The 12238-nt window shown below is 39.4% G+C and overlaps 1 protein-coding gene across 7 annotated transcripts in view; it reads right to left on the reverse strand.

Annotated features, from left to right (window-relative positions):
- kmt2a (lysine (K)-specific methyltransferase 2A) overlaps positions 1-12238 on the reverse strand; it is a 108731-nt gene that overhangs the window by 85118 nt on the left and 11375 nt on the right. For all 7 annotated transcript variants that reach the window (XM_078426766.1, XM_078426767.1, XM_078426768.1 and 4 more), the window contains exon 2: positions 4513-4591. In XM_078426766.1, the coding sequence (XP_078282892.1) occupies positions 4513-4591 (79 nt within the window). The remainder of the gene's footprint in view (positions 1-4512; positions 4592-12238) is intronic.

Raw genomic sequence — 12238 nt, forward strand, 5'->3', positions numbered from 1 at the left:
TCTCTCTGTATTAACCTCTTTTCTCAGCAATCTTTTTGTGGTTGCAAGGTTCTACCTTACTTACATATTCTCACACCAGGGACAATTGCCAAATGGCATTATTCTTTATCACATTATTCTGTGATTTTGTAAAAACAGGATCCTGTGGAATTACATATAATATAGATTAGCTTGGAAATCTGTTCCATTCTCACAGACATTTATGTCAGTGGAGACCAATCATCGACTGAGTCGCTTTGAAATTAGTGAACCTTTATGGTTCTTATCAATAATCAGAATGATAATTTAAGGGGAAAAAATGCTTTTAAATCAATGATTTTCAGAATTTTAAATGTATTAACTTACATCAGATGTTTGCAAATTCACAATAGTTGCCTCACTATAATATTAAATGCATGGACAGATTTTAGAAACATCCTTAGTTTTTTTCCTGATCAACTCTTGATGGGACTGTAATTTTTCAACATTATCCAAAGGCATGGTTTTAGAAGAAAATAACAATATTATCAGAAAGACTAGCTGGTTATTAAAATACACATGATAGATTGCGTGCCAAGTTTTCATCAGTGAAAAAGATGGTTGAAGTACATATGGTGCAGGGGATTGAATACAATTTAAAGCTGCTTGTACATGAATTAACTACGAAGCCCCAACGGTGCATTGAAATAATCCATTTCTGTAGCACAAGGATAGCAGGAAAATCAACACCATTGGATGAAATAAAAATTTCCCAGGTTAAAAGATCACAAATGTCACTGATCTTTTTGTTTTCATGATCCATTCTGTGTGCACATCAGAACCCTGGTAACAGCCTTTTGTTGTATGTTGCACAAGTTACCCAACTCTGAGGTAACGATATCAAGGGAACTTTGTCCATACTTGTTGCTGTTGAATTACAAACAAAACTGCTCCAGGTAAACCATACAGGCACAAATGGAATTCAAAACACTGATTAAAAGCTACTTCTACCCGTGCACACATAAATTAAATGAAATCCTGTAACACCAGGGCCATTGGTTTATGCTATTTGTCCAATAACTGCGTATAATCTATTGATGATTTAACAGCAGAAAATGATCCAATTACTTTTACTGATACAAGAACCAAGACAAAAATAAAATGGTGAACCATGGCAAGAAATTTCAGGGAAATGACTAAATAATTTTTGGGTCAAAAATTGATTCTGGTTTATATATAAATGACTTGGATATAAACGTAGAAGGGTTGGTGAGTAAATTTGCTTGCGACAGCAAAATTGGGGAAATTAGACAATGAGGAGGACAATCAGAAGTTAGAGTGGGATACAGATCAGCTGCAGACATGGGCAGGGAAATGGCAGATGGAGGTTAACCCAAGCAAGTGTGAGGTGCTGCACTTTGGGAGGGTGAATGCAAGGAGGAAGTACACAGGTAATGGCAAGACCCTTTACAGCATTGATGTATAGAGGGATCTTGGAGCCAAGATCATAACTCACTGAAGATGGCAGCACAAATAGACAGGGTGTAAAGAAGGTGTATGGTATGCTTGCCTTCATTGTATTGATTATAAGTCAGAAAGTTATGATGCAGCTCGATAAGACTTTGATTAGGCCACATTTGGAGCATTGCATGCAGCTCTTAGTGCCCTATTACAGAAAAGATGCAGTCTTTGGAGAGGGTGCAGAGATTTACCACAATGCTGCTCGGATTAGAGGGTTTCACCTTAAAGGAGAGGTTGGATAGACTTGGGATTATTTTCTGTGGAATGATGAAGGTTGAGGGGAGATGTTAGAAATATATAAAATTATGAGAGCAATAAATAGGGTAGACAGTCAGAACCTTTATCCAAGAGTGGAGATCTCCAACAATAGTGGGCATAGCTGTAAGGCGAGAGTGGGAAAGTTTAATGGAGATGTGCTGGACGTTATTTTAACAGATAGTGGTGGGGGCCTGGAAGGCATTGCCGGGGGTGACGGTGGAGACAGATATGATAGTGGCGTTTAAAAGGCCTTTAGGCACATGGACGCACAGGGAATGATGGAATATGGATCATGTAGACAGATAACATCAGTTTAACTTGGCATCATGTTTGGCACAAATATTGTGGGCCGAAGGGCCCGTTCCTCTGCTGTGCTGTGCTATGTTATATTGACACAGTGAGACTACAGAAATTTAGGAAGAGAACCAATGACAAAAGACAAGAGTTTAACCAGCTGGTTCTGTCCCTCTGCTTTCCTATTGAAAGATGCAACTAATTTATCGCAGTCTAGCCATTTGAAGTACTGGCACGATATTTAGGAGTGGTGAAAAGGTAATCCAGGATACAAATATACATGAAAACACATCACTGTGTCAACAAATTAAATCATTGTGGCAAAGGTCAGATTTGTGGGAAATTCCACAGGAATATAGATCATAAAAGACTATTTACTTTTGCTGCAAATACTAAAAATAAGTCAGATCCTCTAGAGATTAAGGAGATGGAGTTAGAGATAAAGCAAGAGCAGATTATGGATTTGACAGGATAACCATCACAATGGTAATGACAAAGTTGTCATTCAAAAAGCCACGTTAAATTCAATCAGGTTTAGTCTGAAAAAGGGTCTCGACCCAAAATGTCAACCATTCCTTCTCTCCCAAGATGTTGCCTGACCCGCTGAGTTACTCCAGCATTTTGTGTCTACCTGAGTAGTCAGAATCATGTCTTGTTACAATATTAAAACCTGCTCGATCAGCGTATTATTTTATGGAAGCTACAAATGTAATCCTACTCTTCATACTAACCACTGGCGGGTCAAAATCTATAGGTAGTTGACAGATAACACTACCATAGTAGGCTGCATCTCATAGAATAACAAGACAAAACACAGGAAGGAGATAGAGAACTTGGTGTCAAGATAACAACCTCTCCCTCAATGTTAACAAAACAAAGAAGCTAGGCGTCGACTCCCGGAAGCAGGGTGGAGTACACATCCCAGTCTGAATCAATGGCGCTGAAGAGGAGATGGTCCAAAGCTTCAGTTCCTGGGTGTAAATATCATTAACAATTCATCCTGGTCCAACCACATTGATGCTGTGGCCAGGAAAGCACATCAATGCTTCCCCTTCCTCAGAGAGCAAAGGAAACGCGGCATGTCGCCAATTCTTACCAATTCCTACAGGCGATTTCTAGTCTAGACGCATCACAACGTGGTATGGCAACTACTCTGCAAAGACCCCAAGAAATTGTAGAGTTGCAGCCCAGTCCGTCACACAAACCAGACTATCCACCATCGACTCCACCTGTATTTCACGCTGCTTCGACAAAGTAGCCAATAAAATGAAGCACCATTCGTTGGTCATTTCTCTCTTCCTTCCTGGAAAGCATATACCATCAGAATCCAGAACAGCTTCTTCCCCGCTGTTATCAAATTCTTGATAGAACTTCTCATATGAAAAGAATGAAGCCCTGATCGTCCAATCTACCTCACTGTGGCCCTTGCACTTCTTAAAAATATATTTGCATTTTCTATGCAGTTGTAACATGATATTCGGCACTCTTTTCACTTTTGCACAACCTGATGAACTCGTGTATGCTAATAATTAACCTGGATAGCAAATAACATTTTGCACCCTATCTTGGCGCACATGACACTAATAAGCCAACAGCAATTCCGTTATATTTAGTTCCAGAGACAAATGTGAAAGGTATATCCATGATGCAACCTCACAAAAGGTGCATGTGTAAAATTCCAAAGATTTATAACCACTGTGTTTAAGTTTAATGGGAGTCAAGTGCATCGAGTAATTACATTTATCCCCAATAACACGAGTGTAGCAACCATTGTGAATGATTCCAATGGCAACCTGAAAATTATGCTTTATCCCTTACCATTTATCAGCAACATGTTGGAGCTGGCCTTTATAAAAAGTCCTCAAGCACACAACTACTTCCAACATTGATAATCCTGAATAATGGCGTTTAAGCGACTGCACAAATCGCACAAACAATTCCTGTTTTACTTTTAGAAGGCATAGTTAGGAAATTGTGAAATCAAAAGGTGGAACGTCTATTTGTGTTTGATCACTGTTGGCATAAATTTGCAGAGGCTATGATAATTGTATTTAACCTGGATTCCTGAAGGTGCAATTCCTGATATCATCCAGCTGAAATATCAAAACTGTGCTTGAAATTTCAAGTACTTATGTGGCAACATTAGAAAACAGCCATGCAAAAACCAAATGCAGTTGCATTTTTGTAAAACTATCCAGTTTAAATCACTTCCTAATGTTCCTTGGGTCTCAGCTTGATGCAGATCCTGATTACTACTGAGTAAAATGTCATATCAGTGGGAGCTGCTGATACTTATGAGATTTTACTCAGTGGTAATCAGGATCTGCATCAAGCAGAAACCAAAGGAACATTAGGAAATGATTTTAAATTTCTAACTTGAGCATTAGAAATTAAATCCCAAGTTAAAAACAAACCTTACTGGTTATACTTTGAAGGTTGATGCATTATGTTAATATAATATATAGAAAATATGACAATTACCTCGCAGGGCTCTGAAATTACACCTTGCAGGGCTCCGTACACTGTTATCATCCGAGCAGAAACCCAAAAACTGTTCATCCTGAAAGAAAAATTGAAAAAATATTAGAATATCCACTTTTTATAAATGCCGATTTCACTTGCATTAATATTAATGGTAACGACTTTGTTCAACTGTTGAATTGTCTGGCAGAGTCCAAATGTAAAACATAGAACAGTACAGCAAAAGAACAGGCTCTTCGGCCCACAATGTTTGTGCTGAACATGATGCCAAGACCAACATTTATTTACCTACACAGAACCCATATCCCTTCATATCCATATACCTATCCAAAAGTAATTTAAATGCCACTAACAGATCTGCTTCAACGACCACCCCCAGCAGCACATTGCAGGCACTCACCACCCTCTAAAATAACACTCAACTCCTTTAAACTTTGCTCCTCTCACCTTAAATCTATGCCCTCTTGTATTTGATTTTTCCATCCTGGAAAAAAAGATACTGACCGTCTACCCTATTTATGCCTCTTATAATTTTAATATATCCACCTTTTCATTGGTTAGACAGGTTCCTCACCCTTATCGTGGCTTCCCATTCACTAGCATTGTGCATTTTGCTAATTTATATATACCAAGCCTGTGTAGTTTTGTCATGCTGAGCAATCCAGGTATGACTACACTTCAAATCAGATATTAATTATTTGTGACGAGATTTGAAATGGCCAAAGGTTTGCAAGAGTCATCTTTCTTTCCAAATTCAGTTTAGAAAATTGCTGTTCTTGTACACTATTCAGTAACAAGAAAACATACATGGCCTTCAACTGTAAAATTGAAAATAACCTTATGATTGCTGCTATTCTAGCTTCATAGATGCAGTCACCAGTTTGTGCGGAGTGCAAGAGATTTTCATTTCAAAAACTACACCTTGCCAGTGGGAAAATCCTATTATTTTGCAAGCCACCTATTTTCTATGTTTCTGTGATACAAAGAGAAATAGTCATATTTTCCTGTTCCAACTCAAATCTATTCTGTAGACATAAAGGTTTTTTATTTTCTATAACATACTAAATCCACAAGCATTTGAGAAAAAAAACTTCAAAAAGGACAGCTAAACCTGTGAACTGCAAGATTGGGTAGATTACCAAGCATATTTTACTGAATTACATGATTTCAATGTGGTCTATATGTGTCACAAATTTTCATTTGCCAAAGTTTATTTCTGATTTTACCTGATTGTATTCCCCTGTTTAAAATCTCAATGTTGCATTTGTTTATAACCGTTTCCCCATTGTACTTGATTCCAAGTTATGCCATCTAAAACGACATATTTATTCTGAGAGCATGGCCAGATATATATTTATGCAACTAAATGGCTACAAAAAACAGCAATGAACTTACTACAACAGCTTAAGAAATTCACAAAACTTAATGTGTAAATGAATTGCTTGGTGTCACATTATCTTGAATAACTGGGGACCAATCAACGGCTGAGTAAGCTTAATATTGATCAAGCAGACAAATAACTGACAAAAAGTGACAAAAAATTATTGTTGGATTGCTGAGAGGAGAAAATTCACAGAATGGTTACAGCATGAAAGGAAGCCGGCAGAAGATCAAGCATGCCCCACTCTTCCATAATTCCTTTCTTTCAGTTCCTTATCTAGCTATGTAATTAATAAAATAATTGAACTTGCATTATCCCTGGCATACTCATCCTAAATGAGGAAAATACATTATAGTGTTCTATCTTGAGGTCATCCAATGAGCTGCAGCACATGACAATTGGGTTAGACCACACAGAATCAAACATCTACTTGGGTAACTCTTTCCAAGAACTGTTAACATCCACATAAACAACAGAGTGAAAAATATATTTGCTGAAATCAATGAGACGTACAGGTATGTAGGTTAATTGGCTGGGTAAATGTAAAAATTGTCCCTAGTGGGTGTAGGATAGTGTTAATGTACGAGGATCGCTGGGCGGCACGGACTTGGAGGGCCGAAAAGGCCTGTTTCCGGCTGTATATATATGATATGATTTGTACAGTAGTAGCAGCAAATCAGAGACCTGGACTAAAGATCTGGAGTCACAATTTCAAATCCCACCATAACAAGTGCAGAAGTTTGATACAGCTAAATAGCTAGATATTCTTTGTTTGGAAAAGAGATAGCGAATAATTGAGTCAAACCCATTGGGACCATCATTTACGCAATTTATCCGACGTGAAAACTCACGAGTCCAAGAAAATTCACTTTGTCTTTCTCACTGCCAATTGTTCCATCCTAGTATCACATATCTGCTTCCATTCAAAAACGAACTTCAACACTCTCTGGACCTGTTTATTTCTAACTGCTGGCACCACATCAACCATCTTCATTTCCCCACTCCCCTTACCCACTCCAATCTCACCCCCAGATCCATTCACTCAAACAGCCCAATATTGTTGCAACCCACTGGCAAGATTTGCTGTAGTCTGGCAGACTGATCTGTACCAGGCTGAGGCCAGGCGCCTCTCTCATACCTGCTCCTTGACCATGACACCACAGACAAACAGCAGGCCACCATCTCCAAGACCATTACCGATCTCATCGCCTCCGTCGATGTCCCTTCCACAGCCTCCAACCTTATAGTTCCCCTCTCCAGTACTGACGGTTTCTACCACCATCCCAAAATCCAGACAGAACTGCCTCCGCAGATGCATTGTTTCTGCCTGCTCCTTCCCCACCGACCTAATCTCAAAACTAATTTATATTTTGGCCTAACCTGTCCAGTCCCTTCCAGCCTACATCTGAACCATCTCTCGGGCTCTTCAGCACTTTAATAGAGTCGACCCGGAACATCACCTATCCATGTCCTCATGGGATGCTGCCTGACCTGCTAAACTACTCTAGAATTTTGTGGGTTATTTTCCAAAAAGGAAAAGGTCCACCCACAATTGTATATTTATATCTTCACCTTAATAAGAGTGAATATTTACAGTTATCTCATGTTCATAGGTGATAGAAGCAGAATTAGGCTATTCAGCCCATCAAGTCTACTCCACCCTTAACTTAAGATAATGGCTCCCCCGCATGGTTTACACCTAAAGTCCCTCCTTTAGTTGCAAAGTTACTGATCCATTACATCGAGAGCGCGGGACTAACGGACTTGACATTGTTTCATAAGGATTCTGTGTTTGAAAAAAAATTAAGCAAAACTGAAAATGCTTGAAACGGTCAAACATGAAAAACAGGCTCAGTTGCCCAAGCAGAAATCAATCATAATCATACTTTATTAGCCAAGTATGTTTTGCAACATATGAGGAATTTCATTTGCCATACAGTCATACCTATAAAAAGCAACAGAGCACACAAAATACACACAATGCTCCTAATGTGGAAGATGTACTTTTTTTGCCTAGTTGAAATAGAACCACTTTTAAAAATAAATTCTGCTTTTTCAATTTTCGGTTATTATTACATGCATTGTAAACAAAATTATATCAATATTGCAAACAAGATATATATATATATACATTTGGATAAGCAGGTGCTAATTAAGGATAGTCAGCATGATTTTGTACGTAGGAGAAGGTGTCTTGATTGTGTTTTTTGAAGTAATGGTGAAAGTTGACTAGGGAAAGGCCATAGACCTTTTCTATATGGACTTCAGCAAGGCCTTTGATCAGGCTCCACGTGATAGGCTGCTCTGGACGGCATGATTGCATGGGATCCAGGGACAGCTAGTTGACCCGACACAAAATTGGCTTAATGGAAGGAAGCAGAGGGTGGTGATGGAAGGTTGTTTTTCGGACTGGAGGTTTGTGACAGGACACGGAATTAGCTCAATGTAAGGAAGCAGAGGGTGGTGATGCAGAGGGTGGTGAGGGTGGTTTGTTCAGACTGGTGGCCTGTGACTCATGAATGCCTCAGGAATTGGTGCTAGGCCCATTTCTGTTTGTGATTTATATCAACAATTTGGATGAGAATGTATAAGGCACGATTAGTAAGTTTGCAGCTGACATTAAGATTCGGCGAGCGGCTGACTGGCCGGTTTGTCTCTGTATCGATCTCACTGATTTACGAACAGTAGGACTTAAATGTTTGTTATGATTGGTCTGAAATGCAACACCTCTTTTATTTCTTCCCATCACAACATCCAGGGAGACAAATGGTCCTTCCAGGCAAAGCATCAACTTACTTGCCCTTCTTCCAATTTAGTGTACAGTATTTAGAAAACAGTGCAATTTAATATATAATGTACACAATAAAACAGGAATTCAACCTGCATTCAGAATGCAGGCGTGTAAGCTTCCTTTTGAATGCCACTTTAATTCGTCTTCATACTCTGAACTCTTTGTGGCCGCCGATATAGTTATAATATGGTCCAACATAATCTTAAGAAACAGCTCTTCATCATGTTACAACTTTACATTTATATTTCTTTGGAGTTTAGCAAAATGAGGGCTAATCTTACTGAAGCACACAAGGCCCTTGGTTGATGTGACAGGGTGGATATTGAAATGTTTCCACTAGTGTGAGAATTTCTAACCAGGGCCATTGTTTTAAATGGCTGCTAATCTTGTAACTAAATTGCATAGGAATTTCTCACCGAGGGTGCTCAACACTTGGAGTTCTCTGCCCTGGAGGGTTGCAGAGGATAGATCACTGAGGTATTTAAAAAAAAGAAAAACAAACATTTTTTGAGAGATTAGTGAATTGGAGGCTATGGAGCACGGGAAGACAATAGGCTTGGGACAGAGCACCTATGATCCTATTAAATACCAGGGCGCTCTTGAGTAGTCTTCTTCTGCTCCAACCACATGTGCTTATGGCTCAATTTCATATTGTATAATTTCTATCATTTCAGATAACTGTCTGCATCAGAACAGGCTAGGTCATCCATCTGCAGTAATGGCTCAGTTTAGCGAAAAGCACTTTAAGCACATGTATTTGACAATTCTTGTATTCCTTTGTCCAAGACTAATTAAAACAGGTGGCTTGGCTGGCGATGTTTTGTAGTTGCAATACGCGAGAACTTGAAACTTTACGTGGCAAACAGTGTTGGCCACTCAAGGGATTTCAGTTCGTGTCCAAGAGCTGGAGTCTGACCTCCAAACACTTCAACATAGCAATGGGGAGAATTACCTTATTCCACAAGGCAGTCATCCCTTAGATTAACTTTTCTAAATTGGTGAATGATTGGGGACAGGCTGCGATCGCAGAAAAGGTAGAAGGATCCAGAGGAGCCCATCTCTTATCCTTGTCCAACAGGGTAGGAGTAGAAAATGGAAGACTGCATGGAAGATGTACAAGCAGTCCATAGCACCAGGACAGAGAACCATTCAAGGACCATTTTCACCACAGTCATTCCCTCTTCTCCCATCGAGCAGAAGATCTAAAAGCTTGACAACACACACTATCAAATTCAGGAACATCTTCTTCCCTGCTGTTACCAGACTATTGAACAGACCTGTAACATCCTTCAGTAATGAAATGAGAAATGCACATGAATGGCTTAGAATGATATTTTCTTAGCTCACAATACTTTCAAGGTTTCAAGGTCAGTTTATTGTCACATTTTCCACATGTACAAATTCAGTGAAATTTGAATCACCCATCAGATCAAGGACATCAAGTTATTCAAATTAATTTCATCAGTACAATAAAAAATGTATCTTTATGTCAAAAATGTCATATTCATACACGTGGAAGATCTGGTTTGTCACTTTTGCTGAAGTAAAATTATATGAAAATTCTCACGAGTTTCAACTTCTTGCAAACATCAGTGATGATCCAAGCTCACGTGTTCAGAAGCTGATGTCACATTCAATTGACATGACCATGTGTGAAGTACTAAATGCAGTAGCCCAATTTCCAGTGACAGTTTTGATGCTTTCATTAAAAAATAAATAAAACTTAAATCTAACTTAACGATTCAGACATTCATACAATACAATACAATATATCTTTATTGTCATTGTACCCAGCGGTACAACGAGATTGGGAATGCGCCTCCCATACGATGCAATAATTTAAGTAATTAACAGCAACCCAACGAAACGAAACAATTGTAACAGTTTGCATAGTTGTAACATGTTGCATAGTTGAAACTGCCAGACATCTCAAGCTTTGTTTACACTGCAACAGATTTCTATCCAGAGAAAACTAGTAAATTGAAGGTGAATGTCTTCAAATCAAGTAAAATAATAAAATTTGCTTTCACTGGCTTAGGTTTACTATTATCATGTGGACCAAGGTACAGTGAAAAGCTTTGCTTTGCATGCTATCCTACCAAATCAGATAATTCTGTACATAAATACAATTAAGCCAAACTGAAGTATGATGTGAAGAGCAATGGGAAAGATACAGAGGCACCATGAGGGGAAATATAGAGGCACCGTGAGGGGAATCTGGAGGCACCGTGAGGGGAAATATAGAGGCACCGTGAAGGGAAATATAGAGTCACCGTGAAGGGAAATATAGAGGCACCGTAAAGGGAAATATAGAGGCACCGTGAGGGGAATATGGAGGTAACGTGAGGGGAAATATAGAGGCAACGTGAGGGGAAAGATACAGAAGTAACATGAAGGGAAAGATACAGAGTGCAGAGTTCCCAGCATTATAACGCAGCAGTTCCAGAGACAAAGTCCAATGTCCGTGATGGGGTAGGGGTGAATTAGACAGTACCCTAACTTATGAACGGACCATTTAGAAGCCTGATAACAGCGTGAAGAAGCTGTTCCTGAGTCTGTTGATGCATGCTTTCAAGCTTGTTTCTTCTGCCCAACAGGGGGGAAGAGCATGAATGACGGGTGGGGCAAGTCTCTGATTATGTTGGCTACTTTCCAGAGGCAGCATGAAGGAGTAGATGGAGTCAATGGTGGGAAGTGTGGTCTGTGTGATTGCCTGGGCTATATCCGCAACTCTGCAATTTTCTGCGGTCTTGGCCAGAGCTGTTCCTAAACCAAGCGGTAATGCAACCCAACAGTATGATTTCTATGGTTCATCTGTAGAGGTTTGTAAGAGTCATTGGAGATGTGCCTAATTTCCTCAGTCTCCTGAGTAAGTTAAGGCAATGGTATGCCTTCTTGGCTGTCACTTCAATGTGGTTGGTCCATGACATACAGTTGGTAATATTTACCAACTTGGAGCTCTCAGTCATTTCTATTTCACACCATTTGCTCCTTCGTCTTGCTGACATTGAGGGAGAGGTTGCTGTCCTGACACCATGTTACTAAGTTCTCTACTCCTGCCAGTACTCCATCATCATTGTTCGTGACCTGGCTCACCAGTGTCATCTACAATCTTGCAGATGAAGTTAGAGTCAAATTTGAGTGCATAGGGAATATAGTAGGGGGCCAAGAACACATCCTTGCAGGGCACTGGTGTTGATATGAAAAGGATGATAAAACCCAAACACTCAAGTTGCCAATAACCATTAACAAAGACAACTCTGATTAGCCTCCATAACCTTTAGGACATTTTCTTCACAGCTACAGTTTTACAGAATGATACTGCAGGATTTTGTTTTGTGTGAACAGCATTGCCAGAGTCACTGTCCTTTCACAAAAAAGAAAAGAATAATTGCTGCAATGGAATTTACTGACACCACCTAATTTCATTAAGTAATTACCACCTTGTGCTTTGTTTATCCACCTGGTGTATTTTAAAGCTTTCTCTCTCCGAAAGTATCGAAATTATATTTTCAAATTTAGATACATTACGGAAACAGGCCTTTCAGCCCACC

This window comes from Rhinoraja longicauda, chromosome 32 (assembly GCF_053455715.1).
Source record: "Rhinoraja longicauda isolate Sanriku21f chromosome 32, sRhiLon1.1, whole genome shotgun sequence".
NCBI classification, from domain to species: Eukaryota; Metazoa; Chordata; class Chondrichthyes; order Rajiformes; family Arhynchobatidae; genus Rhinoraja; species Rhinoraja longicauda.